The 22,211-nt window shown below is 44.5% G+C and overlaps 1 protein-coding gene across 1 annotated transcript; it reads left to right on the top strand.

Moving 5' to 3' along the window:
* The first annotated feature begins 12,722 nt into the window (after positions 1-12,722).
* Positions 12,723-14,419, top strand: LOC147729507 (uncharacterized). The gene is made up of 2 exons (XM_086954006.1): positions 12,723-13,149; positions 13,488-14,419. Exons 1-2 carry the CDS (start codon positions 12,723-12,725, stop codon positions 14,417-14,419), a joined length of 1,359 nt encoding a protein of 452 aa, XP_086810132.1.
* Positions 14,420-22,211: the final 7,792 nt, after the last annotated feature.

Genomic DNA, 22,211 nt, shown 5'->3' on the forward strand with positions numbered 1-22,211 from the left:
TGCAACAATATGCGGCAATATGTCCCCACTCACCACACTCGAAACATTGTGGATTGCGCAGGGGGGGTGGTTCGAGACGGGGTGGTCTGGGTTTCATTGTCTCATAGGAGGGTTTTGCGGGTTTTTTCTCGGGTTTCCTCACTGTACCCATTGGTTTTGCGCTCTTCCCTGAGTCCCAAGGTAATGCTCTTGGTTGTGCCCTATAAAATGTAGTGGCCATTTCAACTGCTTGTTCAGGGCTTAAGTGTTTATGTTGTTGTTCTGAATAGGCTAGGGAAGGGCCTCTATAAATTGTTCCAAATAGATCATAGCCATGATCTCATCTTTTGTTTGGGACTGTGGTTTTAACCATTTGTCTGCTGCTGCCTTTAGTTTGAAGTATAGTGTTTTGGAGTTATCTGCCGGGGTGCCCCGCTCTTTTCTAAACTTTACCCTATATGCTTCAGCGTCCATCCTCATATGGTCCAGGATCAGTTCTTTTATCTCTGTGTAGGGAGTGTTGCCATTAGGGTTAGCCACTTAGTAAGTGGCTTGTGCTTCTCCGGTGAGCAGGGGGGCTAAAAAGAAAGGCCACTTGGCTTCAGGCCAACCTGACGCTCTTGCTGCCCTTTCGAAATTGAGTAGAAAGGCGTCGGGATCTTCTCCTGCCGCATATGTCTGTAGGGAGACGTTTGGGCTGGTACCTGCACGTATCTGCAGTTGTCATTAATTCCCTACGATCATCAGCTACTTTTAGCATTTGATCCGCATGATTAGCCATACAGTCCCTCAAAAGTTCCGGGTCTGCTTGGGCGGAGGTCATCTGTTTTTCTACCGCCCACTCCAGTTTCTCCTGCCCTCTTTTTAACTGTTGGATCAGATTTTCCATGGTGAGGCGGAAATATGAATCCCACTTCTGACACCACGTGTGGAGTGGCGGAGAAGCAGAATCAGACACAGGAGTGTTGACAGCTGAGTGGAGGCTTTATTCAGAAGTCTGACTTAAACTGTATTAGTCCAGGTCTAAGTTTTGTAAGGTTAAAGAACACAAAGGGAAAGAAACACGTTCAGTCTTTGGTTTTCCGGCAAGGGGTTATGGGAGATGTAGTCCGCTTTCCGCTTCTTTGTCCACCCCCGGGTCGATATTCCCCCTTTTGAAGTTGGTTCGGGATGATAGGCATCTCAGCGTTGCAAAGGACCGGAAAGAAAACAAACACACAATATGAGTGTCGCGGGTAGCTCGGGGAGTGTAGGGGATAAGGAATCACCACCTTCACCAGTGTTCGCAAGCGCTCCCAGCTGCTCGTATAAGGAACTAGATGCTGTCCCTATTGGTGCTCTCCCTTTCCTCCTCCACCCTTAGGTCTGGCACTGTTAAGTCCCTCCCACCCGAGGCATCCCCGTGCCTTGTCCAGCCAAGTCCCTCCTGGGCCGTGGCGGGCTTCTACGCACTGCCAGCTGGGGTCTGGCTGCCCGTCTGTTCCTCCTCCGGACTCCGCTCCCTGGGACGATCCTTCGGTGTAGGACGATTCCTTCACTGCAAGTGCTGGTCCTGCGTCGTCCCACGGTAGAACCGAAAAGGTTTCCATGAGTGCCTCTTCCTCCTCCTTGACTCCACGAGACGGTCCTAACGAATAAGCATGGGCGAATTTTGCGAATTCGCAATTCGCAAATTTGCGAATTCGCGATCCACAAAATCCGCAAATTTGTGGATTCGCGGATTTTGCGGATTGTGTGGGTAATGGCCGGGCGGGAAAATGGTGCACATCGCTAGTGTGAGGGGCAGGGCCAAACGGGCGAGGCTTATATGCGAGTTGACATGCCTCTTGTGTGCATAAAAGGACAGGCACGGATCAGAGAAGCTCGTGGTCACAGGAACTGCACAGGGATTGTGCTCGTGAAAGTCAATTATGCAAAGGCCTCCATCAAGCATCATAGCTAATTTTCGACGATAGATATGGGGAGAACGCACACCTACCCAGCCTCGACAAAGCACACATTTTTGGGGGGGCTGATTAACTTTGCCATCACTCCAAAGAGCGCCGGGGTCCCTCGAGTGAGCTGTTCATCAAGTGGGTAAAGGGCGCGAAGACGGTGCACACACCACTAGTGTGTGGGGAGGAGCCAAACGGACGGGGCTTATATGCGAGTTCACATGCCTCTTGTGTGTATAAAAGGACAGGCACGGATCAGAGAAGCTCGTGGTCACAGGAACTGCACAGGGATGGAGCTCGTGGAAGTCGATTATGCAAAGGCCTCCATCAAGCATCATAGCTAATTTTCGACGATAGATATGGGGAGAGCGCATACCTACCCAGCCTCGACAAAACACACATTTTTGGGGGGGCTGATTAACTTTGCCATCACACCAAAGAGCGCCGGGGTCCCTCGAGTGAGCTGTCCATCAAGTGGGTAAAGGGCGCGAAGACGGTGCACACACCACTAGTGTGTGGGGAGGAGCCAAACGGACGGGTCTTATATGCGAGTTCACATGCCTCTTGTGTGTATAAAAGGACAGGCACGGATCAGAGAAGCTCGTGGTCACAGGAACTGCACAGGGATTGAGCTCGTGAAAGTCAATTATGCAAAGGCCTCCATCAAGCATCATAGCTAATTTTCAACGATAGATATGGGGAGAACCCACACCTAGCCAGCCGCGACAAAACACACATCATCCTGTAACTGTTTTAGGATGGCGCCGGCAAGCTGCCAGCGCCATCCTAAAATAGTTACTAAATTAGCTTCATCAGGAAGCACTAATAGATAAAATAAAGCAGGTGCTCGAGCACCTGCTTTATTTTATCTATTAGTGCTTTCTGTTGAAGCTAACTTAGTAACTATTTTAGGATGGCGCTGGCAGCTTGCTGGCGCCATCCTAAAATAGTTAAAAGTTCAACAGGCTTGAAATTTTGCCCCCCAAATCCGCCGCTCGCGGATCTCGCAGATTTTCAGTAAATTCACTGGAGTTCGCGGATCGCGGATTTACCAAATATCCGCGAAATCCGTGAGCGGAACGGATTTTCCGCTCACCCTTACTAACGAACGCCTTCCAGGTCCGGTGTCTTCCGTCTTGAAGGGGCGTACGTCAGGTGACTCCCTCACGTGAGCGGCCAAGTCGAGAGATTTAAAGGGATAGCAGTCCTCGGGCTGAAACCACAGAAGGGAAGAAGAGGGAGTAAAAGGAGGTAAACAATGTTCCGTCGTAGAGTCCACTGACTGCACGTCCTCACACAGAGGTAGACTAACTGGGGTGGGAAGAGCTTTTTTAGGGCCATAGCAGTGCCCTGGAACAGCCTTCCACTGACACTAAAAGCTTCTATCTCCCTAATTACTTTCAGAAAAGCCTGTAAGACCTGGCTGTTCCCGTAGGAGTAGAAGACACCTTCCATTGGTTAGACTCACGTCTGACATCTGCTGTACCTATTTCTCTTTACCTATAGCGCTGAGACGCCCAGGGGCATTAGTAGCGCTTTATAAATTATTCATTCATTCATTGTAGTATTGTTCTTCTCTTACCATCACCCTATTACCATAAGGTTATCATTCACACTGTAGTATTGTTCCTCTCTTACAACCCTCTTACAGTAAAACTAGCAGCTGCATTGTATCATTGTTCCTCTCTTATCACCCTCAAACTGTCAGACTATCACCCACATTGTAGTATTTCCTCTCTTACCATTTTCTTACTGTAAGACCATCAGTCACATTGCAGTATTGTTCCTCACTTAATACCCTCTTCCTGTAAGGCAATCACCCACACCGTTGTATTGTCCCTGTCTTACCACCCATTTACTGTAAGATAATCACCCACATTGAAGTATTGTTCCTCTCTTACAATCACCATCTTACTGTATGACTATCGCCCCCACTGTAATATTGTTTGTCTCTGTCCACCATCTTACTCTAAGACAACTACCCACACTATAGTGTAATTCTTCTGTTACCACTCTCTTAAAGTATCACAATCACCTCACTGTAGTATTTTTCCCCTTTACCACCCTCTTAATGTGAGACAATCACCTACAATGTAGTATTGTTTTTCTTTACTATCCCTCTCTTACTATAAGATTGTCACCCACATTATAGTATTGTCCCCCTCTGACCACCACCTTACTGTGAGACAACCATCTACATTGTAGTATTGTTCGTCTTCGCATCCACTTTCTGTAAGATAATCACCCACATTGTAGTAATGTTCCTATCTTACTATCACCCGCTTACTGTAAGACTATCACCCACTTTGTAGTATTGTCACTGTCTCAACACCCTCTTACTATTAGGCAGTCACCCACATTGTTTGTCTCTTACCACTCTTACCACTCTTTTACTATAAGACAACCACCCTCACTGTAGTATTGTTCCTCTCTTACCGCCCTGTTATTGTAAGACAACCACTCACACTGTAGTATTGTTCCTCTTTTCCCACCCTCCTACTGTAAGAAAATGTCTGACACTGTAGTATTGTTCTAAATTGTACCACCCACATACTGTAACATAATCACCCATATTATAACATTGTTCCTCCTTAATACCCTCTTATTGTAAGGCAATCACCCACATTTTAGTATCGTTCCTCTCTTTCCTCTTTCTTCCGGTAAAGCAACCACCCACATTGTAGTATCGTTTCTCTCTTTCCTCTCTCTTACTGTAAGACAACCACCCACATTGCAGTATCGTTCCTCTCTTTCCTCTCCCTTACTGTAAGACAACCACACACATTGTAGTATTGTTCCTCTCTTGTTACCCTCTTACTGTAAGACAATCATTCACACTGTAGTATTGTTTGTCTCTTACCACCCTCTCATTATACAATAATCTCCCACAATATAGTATTGTTCCTGTCTTACCACCCTTTTACAGTAAGACAAGCACCCAAAGTGTAGTATTGTTCCTATCTTACTATCACCCTCTTACTGTGAGACTATCACCAACATTGCAGTATTGTTCCTCTCTTACAACCCACTTACTGTAAGACAATCGCCCACATTGAAGTATTGTTCTTCTCTTACAATCACCCTCTTACTGTATGACTATCGCCCACACTGTAATATTGTTTGTCTCTTTCCACCATCTTACTCTAAGACAACTACCCACACTATAGTGTCATTCCACCCACACCCACATACTGTAACCTATTCACCCATATTATAACATTGTTCCTCTTTAATACCCTCTTATTGTAAGGCAACCCCCCACATTGTAATATCGTTCCTCTCTCTTACTGTAAGACAACCACCGACATTGTAGAATCGTTCCTCTCTTTCCTCTCACTTAATGTAAGATAACTGTCAAAGCCCAGCTCACCTGAGTTTCTGTTCAGTTCTGATGGAGGTTGATGACAGTCCGACCCCACCCTGAAACTGCTTGTTCCAGCACACTAGTTTTAAAACAGTGCACTAACAACCAGAAGCTCAAGGGAAGGGGGGAAGTGGATAAAATAAAAAAAGAGAGACAACACCGTTCTTGCGTTTCCACTGTAGAAGAGCTGCTAAAATCTGCGGCCCTCTCTGACTTCTGTAGAAACTGGTGCCTAATGAAACATAAACAAAGAACAGATAAGTGCAACCTTTCCCTAAATGCGTTCCTGACTAATCCTTAATCTTATTAGAAATTCTCTTCTAAAAGTACCTCTTGGATCCTGGTCTCAAGCTTCCAGGTTTGGAATGTGTTACTGTTCTGGGATGTGCTTTCTATTACTGTAAAACTTCTGTAAAATCAAACGAATATCATTATCAGAATTACCAACGTCTAACATTCACCTTAATATAACTAAAACCTAAATTCTTAATAGTAAACTCACTTTTCACACATTTCCAGACTTTTTATAAAACAAATACTGTACTTTTACATCAAAATACAGAAGGTAATTTGTGCAAGTCCTTGATTTACTGTTTGCCTGGCTGTCAATGGTTTCCTCTGTTCGATTCTTAAAAAAGTTCCATGTAAAACAATGTTTATTTCACAAAGTTCCACAAAGTATTCTTGTAGCAAAGGGTTTGAACCACAAAGTTCGTGGGAGATATCTTGTTTAAAATTGTCTTTACATGAATCCAGAAATCGTCGATAAAGTTCTTTCAGGTAATAAAAGGTTTTGCATTTACTTGTTGCTGAAAAGGGATACTGATCAGTCTAACCTTGACCTCTTTCTCTTTTGCAGGTCGATTGCAGTGGACAGAAGAGGGGCTGAGGCAAGAAGTAGCCGGAAACCAGAAGAAGGAAGAGCCAGAAGCCGCGCCCGTTGAAGTCAATGAAGGTCTGGAGAGAGCAGGAGTGCCAGCGCCGAAGGATCTGTTCTCAGGTAAGTGGGAGGTAGACGAGCACAAGCACTGGGTGAGGCTCAGGGGCTGCCTTTTATAGACAGGGCTGGGTGTGGTTCGAAGAGCTGGGTGTGGTTCTAAGAACTGGGTGTGGTTCTCACAAGCAGGTGTGCAGAGCTTCAGTTATTATGCTAATGAGTTGAAGTAACACATGGCCTAGGGAGGAGTGTTCTAAATAAGCCTTGGTAAAAGCAAGGTCCAATGTTTTCTAAATAAGCCTTGGTAAAAGCAAGGTCCAATGTGCAAACAAAACAGCAATGTCCAAACTTGTGAATACATTGAGCAACATACACAGAAGTCTTAGGGAGGGGCTGAGTTAACAAGAAAGGTTTTCAGTAGTATGTTTAAAGAGAGCTATTACGGAAACCACTAGTGCAATGAGAAGGGACATGCTCTTTGCTGTGCACACACCCTAACAGATAACCACCCACATTGTAGTGTATCATTCCTCTCTTTCCTCTCTCTTACTGTAAGACAACCACCCACATCGTAGTATTGTTTGTCTCCTACCACCCTCTTATTATACAATAATCCCACACAATATAGTATTGTTCCTGTCTTACCACCCTTTTACTGTAAGACAAGCACCCAAAGTGTAGTATTGTTCCTATCTTACTATCACCCTCTTACTGTAAGACTATCACCAACATTGTATTATTGTTCCTCTCTTATAACCCACTTACTGTAAGACAATCGCCCACATTGAAGTATTGTTCCTCTCTTACAATCACCCTCTTACTGTAAGACTATCGCCCACACTGTAATATTGTTTGTCTCTTTCTACCATCTTACTCTAAGACAACTACCCACACTATAGTGTCATTCTTCTCTTACCACTCTCTTAAAGTATCACAATCACCTCACTGTAGTATTGTTCCCCTTTACCACCCTCTTAATGTGGAACAATCACCCACAATGTAGTATTGTTTTTCTTTACAATCCCTCTCTTACTGTAAGATTGTTACCCACATTTTAATAGTGTTCCTCTCTGACCACCACCTTACTGTAAGACAACCACCTACATTGTAGTATTGTTCCTGTCTTAGAACCCACTCACTGTAAGACTGTAACCCACAATGTAGTGTTATTTTTTTACTATCACCCTTTTACTATAAGATTGTCACCCACTTTGTAGTATTGTCACTGTCTCACCACCCTCTTACTGTTAGGCAGTCACCCACATTGTTTGTCTCTTACAGCTCTTTTACTATAAGACAACCACCCTCACTGTAGTATTGTTCCTCTCTTACCACCCTCCTACTGTAAGACAATGTCTGACACTGTAGTATTGTTCCTATTTTACCACCCGCATACTGTAACATAATCACCCATATTATAACATTGTTCCTCTTTGTGAGAAGAGGGCCTGGTATATGCTACCCACTAATTAAAGTGGGCACCTTGTACCAGTCCAAACAACTCTTATTGATGACTATGATAAAGACAACCATTATTGAAAGCTATCCTAGTGGTAGCTGTGGAGAGCAACCGTCAGGCTAAGTCTCGAGGGAATGTAAAGCAGTTTTACCAGTCTATAACCTCCTGAATAACCAAATGAAAGTAGAACCACACAAGGTTTATATAAAATATATGTATTTATTACTAAACACTCTCTCCTATCCTCTTTATGAGAGTAGAGAACAAAGCACACAATATTACAGTACTAGAACAACAGTAAATAGCACAATACACAGTGGGCCCCAGGGGGAGACCAAACCATATACTAAGAAAGGGGTATATCAACCAAAACTTGATTAGACACAGTGCCTAGAGCATGTAGAATCGCTGGTACCCCAAGGAACCACCCAAGGTAGTGACACAGGGGACCCACGGGGGACGCGTGCAGTGTGAGAACATAGGTGCGAGCTCCGTACAACTCTATGGGAACGTCACGTTGGAATTTTAAAGTTTAAGGACAGTTAGGAGAGGACTTTGAGCAAACCCTTTCAAACTTAGAAGGTTCTAAACTCTTTGGCCCGAAAACCCTACCACACTATTTGTCATCATCCATGAAACCATGAGTGAAACATCATCTAATAAGATTACGTTTTGACCGAAACCCGTTGAGGGCGTATAAGTATGGCCGGAGATTCAAGGAAGATGTGCCCACACAGTGCCGTTTCTGTAAAAGCGGGGAAGAAAACTTAATCCACGTCCTGTGCATCTGCAGAACCTTACTCCCTTTGCAAACTTTTTTGCTTCTTCCAATTTGGAGGATCCTGAACGTCCGGACATGCCAAGAAGATCTAGAGGAGTGTATGAGGGGCGACTCAGCTCAGATGGTGCCCGTTTTGTAAAATTCATGTCTGAGATTAATTCCCTGTTAACAGAAGACGATCACCAAGAATCTTTGTCCTACCAGCTATGAACCACTTTGCTCTCACGAATACCTTTTTTCAAAAACAGAATATGGACAGTGTTTTTAACCTTGTTCTGTATGAATTACAATGATTCTAATTAATTGTGCAAATAAAATACTTTGTACTTTGTTGTTAGAATGCACCCATGTGAGCACCGGAGTACTCATGTTACCTAACCTAGGGAAGCCGGGTGCATAGGTGTCAAATGGTGTCGGAAATCTTCGTTGTTTTCAATGGCAGGTTGCTGCAAAGTGCTGCTGCCGTGAATAGGAAATGTGTCCGGTGTGATCCAAGTCTGGATTGAAGCTGAGAAGAACCTGAAAGCAGAGGGTCAGAGTCTGGGTCACTTGCCAGTGACCAGGGGCTCGGTATACGAATGTCCACCGATGTCGGGTGTTTCACGGGGACCAGGAGATGTCGAGGATGACCAAAGTCCACAGGCGAGCTGTCCCTCGAAGGATGTTGAGTGCTGGGGGGGGGGGTCAGTGCTTCGGTGAGGACCAGCAAGGTCCTGGAGACTCCCCAAGCAATGAAGAGTCAGGGCACATCTGGAGCAACCAGGTAATCCCACTGAAAGTTAAAGTTCCCTTCTCAGGGACCCTCAGGGACCAGGGATCACGAAGGGACCTCAAGAAGAATCACAAAATACCCGGCCATGGAACACTCGTGGAGTGTAGGCTGGTAATCTGTGGTGGAATCACTGCTCGGAGTCTGGACTACAAATAGCTCAAAGCACAGCTTCAGGGATCGCCGGAAAGCAGAGGTTCCTGCAAATGGACACGGTGCCTAGGGGTTCGGGTTGCACGGTACCCACGAGGGATACAGGTCTCAGGTTTGCTGAGCACACTAGTCAACCTCGGGTACACTTGGAAACCCACCTCCTGTGTTGCAAAAGTCTTCAGAGTCCTCAGGAGCTTCAGAGTTGCAAACCGGTCAGATGCGTCTTTGGTGCCTGCTTAGCAGGGGGGTAACTCCTTTACTCCAAGGGAGATTCTTCAGTCATCCAACGCAGTGTAGATAGTCGAAGTACTTGGTTTCTGTAGCAGAGTTTCATCCAGGTAAATCTAAAGTCCTGTAGCCAGGGGTTCCTACTTTATACCCAAGGAAGGGGTAGGACAAACTCTGGGGACCCACATATGGGAGGGTCAGGACAGAGGGGTGGCTATACCCAAATCGTTTGTCCAGTTTCACGCCAGACCAGGGGCTGATAGCCTCTGCAACTGGTTTGAGCTGGACTATGCACTGGGACACCAAATGTGCCACCAGTGCAGACATCAAAGCACTGTTAGAGTGCACCCACCCAGCCCCAATACACTAAAGCCTGTCTGGGAGGTGGTTACACCTTCCTGTGACAGGAAACCTATTGTCCAGCCTTCCCCCTGCTAGAGTTTCGTCCAGCAGCAGGAGGGCAGACTCGTGTCTGTGGCTGCAGCATCCATCTTGTAATGACAGGGTCGAGAGACGCTGGTACCGGGTGTACCGGTGTAGTCATATCTCTCCTTCTAGGAGGGTGGAATCAAACCTTCCACACCAGTTACTGGTGTGAAGGTATGGTTCCAAGGTATTTGATACCAAACACAACAGTTTTCTGTGCAGCTGTTTTAAAGTTAGCATTTACTGCAAGGTTATAATGCACCTAATAGTATACGGTTTGTCTGCATCACAGAACAACCCTGGAGAATAGATTCCGAAGGCTGTAGAGGGGCCCTGCTCATGCATGGGCACCCTTTCACATAAAACCCAGCACTCTGCCTTCAGGATTGATAAGGCCTGCCATAGGGGTGGATGATAGGTTTAAATGAGCAGTGATAAGGTAGATATAGTGAACCTATATCTAAGTGAGGGGTGCATGCACCACCTTACACAGGTTGCAGTAGCAGACCTGTGGTGTCAATTTTAGTGGCCTCTCAGGGGTGGCATAATACATGCTGCAGCCCCTGGGAGGCCTCTGGGGTACCTATGCCCTGGGTTTATAGTATACCATATACTAGGGACTTATAAGGGTACCCCAGAATCCAACCTGGAGTGTACCTAAAGTACATGCAATCAGTTTATAAGAGAAAGCAGCGAGGCTGGGGACCTGGGTAGCAGGATCCCAGGCAGACTCGAAAACAGTCAAACATCAGCAAAACGTTGGGGGTAACTATAAGAAGCAGATCCTACTCTCCTACACTCTTTACTCCCCTTTTATTGTAAGACAACCACTCACACTGTAGTATTGTTTGTCTCTTACCACCCTCTTATTGTACAATAATCACCCACAATATAGTATTGTTCCTGGCGTACCAGTCTTTTACTGTTAAGACAAGCACCCACATTGTAGTATTGTTCCTCTCTTACATCCCTCTTACTGTAAGAAAATCACCTACATTGAAGTATTGTTACTCTCTTGCCATCACCCTCTTACTGTAAGACTATCACCCACACTGCAGTATTGTTCATCTCTTACCAACCTTACTGTAAGATACCCACCCATACTGTACTATTGTTCCTCTTTAGCACCCTTTCACTGTAACACAGTCACCCACATGGTAGCATTGTTCCTCTCTTACCACCCTCTTCCTGTAAGACAATCACTAACACTATAGTATTGTACCTCTCTTACCACTCTCATTATGAGGCAATCAAGTAGTCTGTAGTATCCTTCCTGTCTCACAATCCTTTTGTTGTGAGACAGTAACACAGTCTGTAGTACTGTCCCACTTTTATCGGGATGAGGTCACCCAGTCAATCGTATTTTTCCTCTTTTACAACCTTCTTTTTTTAAGGTGATCACCCAGCCTGCAGTATTGTTCTCTCTTAAAACCCTAACGCCTACCAGTACTTTAAATATAAATGTAAATTGATACTTGTATAGAGCACTACTCACCCGCAAGGGTCTCAAGGCACTTGTACGAATACCGCTGTGGAACCCATCCTGGCTTTCCCTGTGAGGCGTCCACTCCTGGTCACCCCCCAGGTGTAGCCAGGCATCCTTAGCGTTGTGGGGGCCGTTGTGCAGATTAAGCAAGCTATTGCCCAGAGTTGCAGAGTGGGACTCCATGATTGGAATAGGCACCGAGGCGAGAATTTTCAGGTCCGTGGAATTTTGAGCCCAAGACCAGCCGAGGCGGGGAATTGAACCCTGGTTCCGGGCTAGACATCTGCATCAGGGTCTGACGCTCTAACCATTGAGCCACACTTCTCCACACTTTCACCGGCTTACTGATCTACCACCCTCCAGAAGCCTTAAAACAATTCATTCCCAAGCTCATTGATCTAGTCGCAAACTCAGCTTTGGCTTCTGCGAACTTCACAGTGTTGGGGGATTTTAATGTAGATTTAGATGATCAGTCCAATCCTATAGCTAGCGGACCTCTATCAAGCCTTCAGGCGATTGATCTTAATCAAAAAGGCTCCCTCCCGACACATGACAAAGGACACCTCTTGGAAGTCTTTAGCAATCTAGAAAACTTGAGAACAGGGATCCCCATCCAACTCTCCTGGAAGGACCACCATTTAATCCCTCTAATCTGGGCAACGACTACTACCTTGTCAGTCCAGAAACAAACCGCATCTTGGGTTAGGAAGAGGTCTAGACTTCCCGTGGCGGAATGGAAGACAACTCTTGAGGCCTCAAAACCTTTAAAGAGAGTCACCATTAATGAGGCGAACAATAACTTTAATAGTTGGATCCAGGATTCCCTTGATGTAATTCTCCCTAACGGGCACATGCATCAACGTTTCAAATAGCAATTCCTTATTTGCGTTTTTTAAGGAATCGCAAATAAGGAATCCCAATTTGGAATGCATGATTTTTTTCGCAATTTTTTAGTGATTCGGTAAAAATCGCAATTTTTACCGAATCGCATGATTTGTACTAATTCTTATTTGCGAATTTGCATTTTGCGAATTCGCATATTGCGAAAATGCACACATGCTGAATCACAATGATATTACAACCAGGAAGGCAGGAGAGTAATTGCACGCAGCTGCTTCCAGGTTTGAAGTGGAGGTTTGGCAGTTGGAAGTTGGAGCTCAGCCTGGAGGACCTGCAGCAGTGTGTGTGTCTGCAGCTTCTGGAGAAATGGCAAATGAAAATGCTGAAGCAGAAATCCAAGCCAGGAAAAGAAAAATTAAAGTCAGTGACCAGAAGCTGGAAATACTTATTGAGGAGGTCACTGTGAGGCAGGACCAACTTTTTGGTAAACAATCTTGGAAGGTGCCTGAAGCAGTGAAAAGGAATCTCTGGCTTGCTATCCAAGCGAAGGTGAATGCTGTGGGTGTTGCACATTGTGATGTAAACAACTTACAGAAACGCTGGTACGACCTGCGCAGTCGTGCCAAGGAAAGAATAGCAACCAGGATGAAGGCTGCCAAATGGACTGATGGAGGAACCCCCAGGGATAGGCCCAATACCCCCCTTGAAGACATGGTGGAAGGAACACTTTTAACTGAAGCTGCTGTTGGAGTAATTGACATCGATACCTCAGAGCTTGTTGGACCTTCTGAAGGTAAGATTTTTTTTTAATGTTTTTTAAAATGTACAAAGTGATTGAAAGAGGCCTTAAAATGATCTTGTTGCAGCTTAATTTGCATTGCTCTCATCTAGTAGTTCTTTTACATTTTCAAAATCTGTAAATTAACCATTATAAGTCATAAAGCAGTGCATCATGGGTGTTGTAGTCTTTTTTAAAATTCTTTATGCAAGTGATAGGCAAAGTTAAAAAAAATGAATGATAGTATTTTAGGAGATCAAAGTAGCCATGCAGCAAGTGATTTTTATTTGAAAAGCAAATTTGAAGAAAGTATCAAAAAGTGCAAATTTGAAAGTAACACACTGTTTGCACTATTTCAATCATAGATGCACAACAAGAAATTATTGAAAATGAATTGACAGAGTTTAATACTCAAGATGGACAAGACACAGATGAGTCAAATGCTGCAACTTCATCAACCTTAATTTTGGAAAGAAGGCAAAGACACAGAGTGCGCCAATTGCAGCAGTCCGATAGTGATGAAACTCCAAATGTTAATGTCCCAGAACTGCAGACTGTTGAAACACCAGCAACCTCTAACCCAATGCAGAGCAGGCGTAATAGACTCCAACAGTTTTATAGGCGCCGGTCACATGCTTCACAAAGAGGAAGAGTTGTAGAGGAGCGCAGCACCGGTAGTGTTGTTGAGGATAAAATTCCTAAAGTTCAGCGCCTACAAGGCAAAGATATTAGAGTCATGAAGGGAAAACGTGGTCACATTGACAAAGAGAGTGGTGCAATTCACAACAGTATTAAACACATAACAAATGTAATTGATAAAGGGCATAGAACAACATCAGATAAGCTAGACCGCATTGCAACATCTTTGGAGACACTGTGCGCAGTAATACAGCCACAGCAAGGGGGAAGTGCTAAGAGGCATCTTAGAGCAATGGCCTGCATGCAGGGTCACACCAGGGGCATGTCTCGGCTTTCAAGCACTACTGCTCAACTCTGCAAGCAGACAGTTGCCATGCAACTGGAAATGAAACAAATTAGTGGAGAGATTGCCAGGGGAATGGGGACACTCCATAATGTTGTAGAAAGAATACAAAGTGATGCTGCACCTGCAAACCAGCCACAAATTGGGGGTAGTGATGTTGGCAGAAATGTCAGTGGCATACTTGACCCAGTGTTACCTGCGGCACGCCGTAGCAACAGGAAAAAATACATTTCAAGCGACATGCCCATGGGCAATATGATGATTACAGGCAGAGCATTATGGGTGCGTGGACGTAAAAAATAGTATGGTACCTTTGAAGTTACATTTTTGTCAAAAAGATGACCATCTGATTTAAAAAGCATTGCTTTCTGCTTTAAAGTAAAGGCGAAGAAACTTACTATTTGATCTAAAAGCATTAACATTTTAAGAGAAACTGCATCTACTTTAATTTCTGTGCAATAAACAGTTTACAGTCAAGCACCAACAAGCAGCAACTATTTGACAGCAAATTTCAGGACGATATTGTGAAGCTCCACCAGTCTTATGGAGTATGCGGAACCTCGATTTCAGCACACCAAAGGTTCTCTCAATCACATTGCGGGCTGCTACGTGAGCATGGTTGTACTGCTGCTCTTTCCTGGTTGCTGGATTGAGATAGGGTGTTAATATGTATGACCTCACTGCGTAGGCACTGTCACCTAAGAAGTAATAACAGATACAACGCATGAGTAACATGAGTCTAGAAGGCACAGGGATATGTACAAATTAGGAAATGTATAATTACCAAGCAAATATCCATCTCCAAAATCGCCAGCAAGCAGTCGTGTGTGGATGGCACTGTGTCTAAAAATATAGGAGTCATGGGCACTTCCAGGGTAACTTGCCACTAAGTCTGTGATGATAGTTTTAGAATTGCAAATTGCTTGTATGTTGAGATAATGGTAACTTTTCCTGTTGCGGGAAATGTACTCATTTTCAGAAGGTGGGCAAATGGGAACATGTGTGCCATTTACATGTGGAAAATGTGCCATGTTATAGAAATCTAACTTGGTTTTTAGCAATTCCTGTTTTGTACTTGGAAATTTAATGTAAATGTGAATGTAAATGTAGTTTTCAATTTTTCAATTTCAAAGCTTTATTCGACATTAGTCATAAAAGCATTTCCACCCTAACACTATACAATAAATACTAAGTCTACAATACACAAGATTAAGACAATTATTAAACAAATATCCGTCGAATACAATAAGCTAATAAAACATTAATAAGAACAGCATTGACCTTTACTTACAAGTAAAAACTTTAAAAATATGGTAGTCAAATTACATCACGGCATTTTTCCTAGTAGAGTACGTGTTCGAATTGCCCAGGCCCAGGACAAGAACTTTGTGACAGCAATTACGAACAATGGAGAACAATCTGTCTCCAGAATTCTAAGTGCTGTTGCTTGGTTACGCGTCCCCATATTGAGGCAAACAGGTCTTATCCATTTGTGCTGTGGGTTTGCATATAGAGGGCAACAAAACAATACATGGGAGACATGCTCAACTTGGTCTTTGCAGTGGTAGCAATGCTCATCCCAAGATGTAGACCATTTCTTTTTAAACGCATTTACTGGGAGAGATCCAACTCTAAATTGGAAATACAACTTCCTGTTGTACGGCTTCTCAATCAGGTCCCAGTACGCTTCACACAAGGGAGACATTTTTAAGTCCAGGAAGCGTCTCGACAGCGAAGAGTTAGTCCCATTGGCAAAAGTTCTAAAATTCACCATCTCCCAGTACATTTGTTTTAGCTTGGTCTTTGAGGGGAAGCAAGACACATCGGTATTACCCCAAAGGTGGTCTAGTTTTAACTGTGACAGTACCCCTCGTAATTCTTTCAACCAGGCAATTTTATGGAAGCGGTCAAGTGAAACAATGTCAGTCAATGCTGAAGCATAGTGAGCTAGCTCCGAGGTCTCCATTAACCGTCTCCAATATAACAATGGGCGCAACCTTGCTAAGTCAGCAATATTTTTCCTACCGAGATCTAATTTCAAAGGAACGGTAGGCGTACTTTGCGGCACCCCTACCAGTCCCCGAAGAAACTTGTTTTCTGCTCTAGTCAGGTTTGCTAGGTTACAGAATCCCCATAGCTCTGAACCGTATAAACTAGCACTAATAGCTTTCATTTGATAGATCTCAAGAACACAGTTTACTGGTTTAGTTAGAGAAGCTCTATGTTTTAATAATAATGCTCCTGCTATTTGACTAAACTTTAATACTGCAGTATCTATATGTGTGTTCCATTTCAAGTTCCCCTGAAGTGTTATTCCAAGGTAGGTGAAAGCTTCTACCTGCTCAAGGGGAGTACCTTTAAAGGTGATTACCCCTTTAAACAATGCACATGAACTTTGTCTTGCTGGTATTCAGTTCTAAACCTCGTGAGTCACAGAACTCGCCAAATGCATTGACCGCCTTTTGGAGACCGCTTGGTGTACGTGATAATATAAGCGAGTCGTCCGCAAACATTAGGACGGGAACATGTGAACTACCTATTATAGGGGCATCGGAGGGGGACCTCTTCAGGAATTCTACTATACCATTTATATATATCGAGAACAATGTTGGCGTTAGAACGCAACCTTGCCTCACCCCGCGCTCTACCGGGAAGGGCTCGGTTACTTCTCCCTGCGACCCCCATCTGATTTTGGCATAGTTGTTTTCATGCAATCGTACAATGAGGGTAAGAAGTTCTTGGCTTATCCCTGCATCAACTAGGACTTTCCAGAGCTTGTCCCTGGGGACCAAGTCAAAAGCTGACTTTAGGTCCACAAAGACAGCATATAGAGGGCCATTATTTAAGGTGACGTTCCTCCAGTACAGGGCAATGAAGTAAAAGACCTGGTCGATGGAACTTGTCAAGGGACGGAACCCTGCTTGATATGGCGACCAGATGTTGTTTTTCTCTATCCATACTTGGAGCTTGTTCTGCACCATACGCCTAAGCATGGGCGGAAAATCCGTTACGCTCGCGGATTTTGCGGATTTTCGGTAAATTCGCAATCCGCGAGATTCGCGAATTTCCCGCAAAATCCGCAAATCCGCGAGCAGCGGATTTTACGGCTTGCTCGCACTGTTCGCGTCAGTTCGCGGCTTCCCAGTTCAACTTCGCGCCCCGCGAATAAGCGCTAAATTGCAGAAATACGATCTTAGCAAAACTGAAACTACTTACCAGGTTCAAAAGTTCAAGCTCATCATTAGTAGCCATTTCCAGTAGTGCTTCCTGAGGGGCCCCTCCACAGTTCAGTTGCCTACTTGCAACTATTATGTGACCCTGCTCTGACCCTCAGAATAGTTACACAAAGGTCCTGAATTACAGCTAAGGCAGACAAGCAGGAGCCAGGCTGGAAGTTCAAATCCAGTGACACATTAATCAGCCCCTAATTCATTATTGTCAGTTGGGGCAGGGCAGGTGTTGTAACTAATTTTGCAACAATGAAAGCACTTAGCAAGTGCAAAAGATCACTAATCAGGAAGCACTAAGGAAGCAGGTGCCAGCTAAAAAAATATTCTGTGACACATTAATCAGCCCCAAATTAATTCAGGTCACTTGAGGCAGGGAAGGTGTGCTTTGCTTTGCCACAATAATGTACACTGGACAACCAGAGGGTGCTGTGATGAAACAGAGGGTGGCATGGGTGGGCCAGAGGGTGGCATGAGTAGTCAGAGAGTGGCAGTGGTGACAGAGAGTGGCAGTGATGAAGAAGAGTGTCCCAAACAGGCTGGACACGTAGAAACAACAAGTTCGCAAAACTTGCGACCCGACAGGTAAGTTCGCGTTTGCGAAATTGTACAAAACCCTCGCGAACTGGCAGAAACCCGCGCGAACACACACAAAAAAAAATCTGCAAATTCGCGAGAATTCGCGGATTTTGCGGATTGCGAGTTCGCAAATCCGCAAAATTCGCGAACGCGAGATTCGCAAAATTCGCCCATCCATCAGTTTCTGGGCTGAATCTATGAGACTGATGGGTCTATAGTTGCAGGGAAGGGATTTGTCACCTTTTTTAAACACAGGGATGATTTCTTCTCCTTTCCAGGACAAAGGAACTTCACCACCCATTGCCACTGCATTGGCAAGCCAAGCAAAGTATATACACCATGTGTTCCGATCACTTAAATAAACATCTGCTGGTATACCGTCCATGCCTGGCGCTCTTCCCCCCGATACACAGTCAAGGGCAAGACTTACATCCTTTTCGTTAAATACATTACACTTATAATAAACAGTTGGTGGCAGAGTAGCACAAGCTTGCGGATGATTGCGAGCATATTGCGGTTTGAAGAATTATATCCAATGATTGACGGCAACATGGTTTTGAGGGGGGGCAGCCAACCCTCCCCTGCCCCACTTTACCTTGGACCAGAATAACTTCGAATCTTTGGCCGCGCATGCAGTTTTAAGCTCACCCCATAGTTCCTCGTCCCACAGCCTCTTCGCCTGCTTTTGTGTGCGTCTATAAATGTCCCTTGCTTCTCTGACTGCATCAGCATTCCCCAATTGAAGAGCTCTACTAAGATTTTGACGTGCCTGTCTACAACTTTTGCCATACCACCCCTGACTACTTTGGTGTTTTTTGCCCTTGTTATTGGCTGCTGGTTTTAGAAAGAATGTTTGCAGTCTACAAAAGAGTTTATTGTGGGCCTCCATCACAATATCTCGAAAGTTCCTGTTACTTATGAGTAGTTTTATGTAGTTTACTTCCTCTTCTACTACTCTCTTAAGTTCGTCAAGCTTCCCCTCATCCTCTATTAGCTTCCCCCATTTTAAATGCCGCTGATTATTTGAACATACTAGGTCCAGGGTCACCCTCTCCTCCTCTGGGCTTACCCCCCTTTCCTCTAAATAGGGCTTGAAGACCATGCACAGTGGGTTATGATCGCTTTCCATTCTTTTTACTACGGACATATCAACCAGTTTACTCCAGACCCTAGTATCTACCAGAAAGTAGTCAATTCTACTGGATGCCCGACCATTGTCAAACGTGTTGTTTCCAACTAAGGGTGGGCGTAAAATCCTTTTCGCTGGCGAATCAGCGGGGACGAATTTTCAGCCAAGCAAAGGTTACAGCAGCAGGTGCAAAAGTTGAACCTAATTTCTTTGTAACCTTTTACAAAAGGGTTACAAACAAATTAACTTCAACTTGGACACCTGCTGCTAATTGCTTCCTGGCGCCTCGTTGCCTACTTGCAACTATTCTCTGACCCTGCTCTGACCCTTGAAGCAGGGTCAGAGAATAGTTACAAGTAGGCAACGAGGCACCTGTCCAAGGAATTAAACCTCATCAGGAAGCACTTACAGATATCAAAAACAGGAAGAAGGGAGAGGATGGCAAATACACCCATTTTGAGTTGTCAGGAGGGGTTAAACTAAAAGAGACCTTTACAGCACAATTTTCATATGCATTTTGCTAAAAATAAAAAGCTGTATGTTCTGTAGGGGGAACTCAGGAATCTGGCCCTTCAGAGATCCGGCCTCTCTTTCTTTCTCTCGTTCTCTCTCTCCCTCCCTCTTTCCTTCTCTTTCTATCTATCTATCTATCTATCTATCTATCTATCTATCTATCTATCTATCTATCTCTCTCTCCCTCTCCCATAAACGACTACATGGGTAACTTCGCTATGCAAGCAGCTCGCGAAGACGCATAAATCCCCGCGAACACGCAAAAAACACCGCGAACACGCAAAAAACCCCGCAAACACGCAAAAAAACAAAAATCCGCAAATTCGCACAAATTCGCGAATTTTGCGAATCGCGAATTCGCAAATCCACAAATTCGCGGATCGCAAATTCGAAAAATTCGCCCATGCTTATTTCCAACACGATCAGAGGTTGTGCGACCATTTGCGGCTCTAAGGCCTCTGGCTAAACAGAGGCAATTCACTTGGATGGCCACCGTACTCCATCTTTTAACTGCAGCCAACTCAAGCTGGGGGATTCCCCATTTACTGACCTCTTCCTCGGCTAGAAATTTATCCTCTTGACCCAGAGGTTCAAAAGTAGTATTTATATCCCCCCCAATGATAATAAATTGTTCTAGGGGCAATGATTGTAGCTCATGTTCGAGGACCGTTATTACATCTGAGGTCTTTCCCCCTCTGACCCCCCTAGCATATATATATTAAAAAGGGCTAAACCTTCACCATTGTTCCATCTAATATTAACTGATAGTATATCCCCGGTAGGAAGGGATCTTTGCATGATTATACAGTTCAGTGATTGACGTATCCAAATCAGCATAACTCCTGAAGGCCGGCCTTTACCATTTATCACTGCAGGGATAAAGAAGTTGAGGTACCCCACCCGATATACAGGGCTTGATGACCATGTTTCTTGGAATAATATAATATCGTGCAAGTCAATGAAAGCACACCATTCAGGGGATGTTACTTTATTCGCTATCCCAGCGAGGTTCCAAGAAATAAAGGTCAACGATGGTTTAGCTATGGTGGGCCCTGATTGGCCAGATCTTAAGAGATTGCTTATGTTTGTATTCTGCTGTGTGGTTTTTGTTACTGAAGTTTTTGAAGGGCTGACAAAGGCATTGACTAGGCGAAGTTCAGGTGATGGATCACTGCCATTACACCGGGCTAAACTACTATGCCCTTCCAAGTTAACTAGCCTCCCCTCTCTTTTATTGCTATTGGGAGCTAACATGCGATTGTCTGCCTGGGTCAGGGCTAATGAGCCCTCATTGTTAACACTACCACTATCTGTTTTCTCAAGGTGGGAGTATCCTATCATACTATATTGATATGCGAGTCAATCGCACTCGTTTAGGTTTGATAGTGCTGTGAATCTGTTTTCTAAGCTTATACCCCAGTCACAACTTTGGGCACCCCCACCCCCACCCCTTCTATTGGCCACTTTAGTCCATTTGGTCCTCAAAACACTGGGTTTAGCAATAAAACCTCTTCTACTATAGAAGAAGTCAAGTGTGAGGGGGATAATTTCTGCTGTTCTACGTTGAGGGGGCAGAAGATTAGGTAAGATTTCAGGCAGCACTTCCGGTCCTTTAAAGTTAAGTACCACGCAGTCGTCTACAAATCTTTTGGGGCTACTGCCTATCCATTTCACTCTTCTGGCAGTTACTAATTCCTCTGAGAGTTTTTGTTTGCTCCAGTGGGAAATATGCATATTATTAATCAGCCAGTATAGGGCTTTACTTAAGAGTGATTGGGGAGACTCTGTCTGGCCAAACTTCAAGGTTGGTACATTAGCTAGGACCCGGATCAGTGGGGATGCTTCTACAATTAGTTCCATTGGGCCTGGTTCTAGGAGAGGATCTTCCCTGGCCCCGTTGCTTGACAACGGATCTGTTGAGTGGTGGATATTCGCTGCTAAGCGTGGGGTGGGGATAAGTGGATGAGTCAGGACCAAAGGATCCCTACTTTCTCCAGTTCCACCTTCCCTATGTTTTGTTTGCTCAATTTTTTCCACCACCTTATTTAGTTGATCCCCAATGTTTTCATTAGTGTTCAACAGGAGACCCTCAAGCTTGTTAACTTTGTCAGTAAGATGATCAATCTTAGATAACGGTGGCTTGATTATACCCCTCATTTTTTGATCGAACATTCCCATGAGTTTCTTAATATTGGCCTCATCCCATAACATTCTACCCTCATCCTCTACCCCTACATCCTCTGTACTATTTTTCCTAGGTGGAGTTGCTGGTCTATTCTTGCTAGAGCGTAGCCCGCCACGCTTAGGTTGACCCTTTGTGGTCCCTCTGGTCACCCTAGGCGCAGGAACAGGCACAGGATTAGAGGGGCTATCTTCCACTATTTCTAGGTCCAGGTCTGCGGCATCTTGAACAACCTCATCTACTTTACTCAATGTAGCCGGTGAGGATGCATTATCAGCGGGGCTCTCTGTGCTAATCTGAGAGAGCACCCCTGCATCACAGGTGTTTTCTAGTTCCTGTAAGTTAACTCGGGGTAGTTCGGTTGAGATGTTGCTAGGTGTTGGGCTCAACCCCAGGGAAGACCTTCTTTCATTGTTTATCTTGGCGACCACTTGGAATAGATAGTTATCCATAGTGTTTGTAGGA

Source organism: Lissotriton vulgaris, chromosome 2_1, assembly GCF_964263255.1.
Source record: "Lissotriton vulgaris chromosome 2_1, aLisVul1.2, whole genome shotgun sequence".
In the NCBI taxonomy this organism is placed as follows: domain Eukaryota; kingdom Metazoa; phylum Chordata; class Amphibia; order Caudata; family Salamandridae; genus Lissotriton; species Lissotriton vulgaris.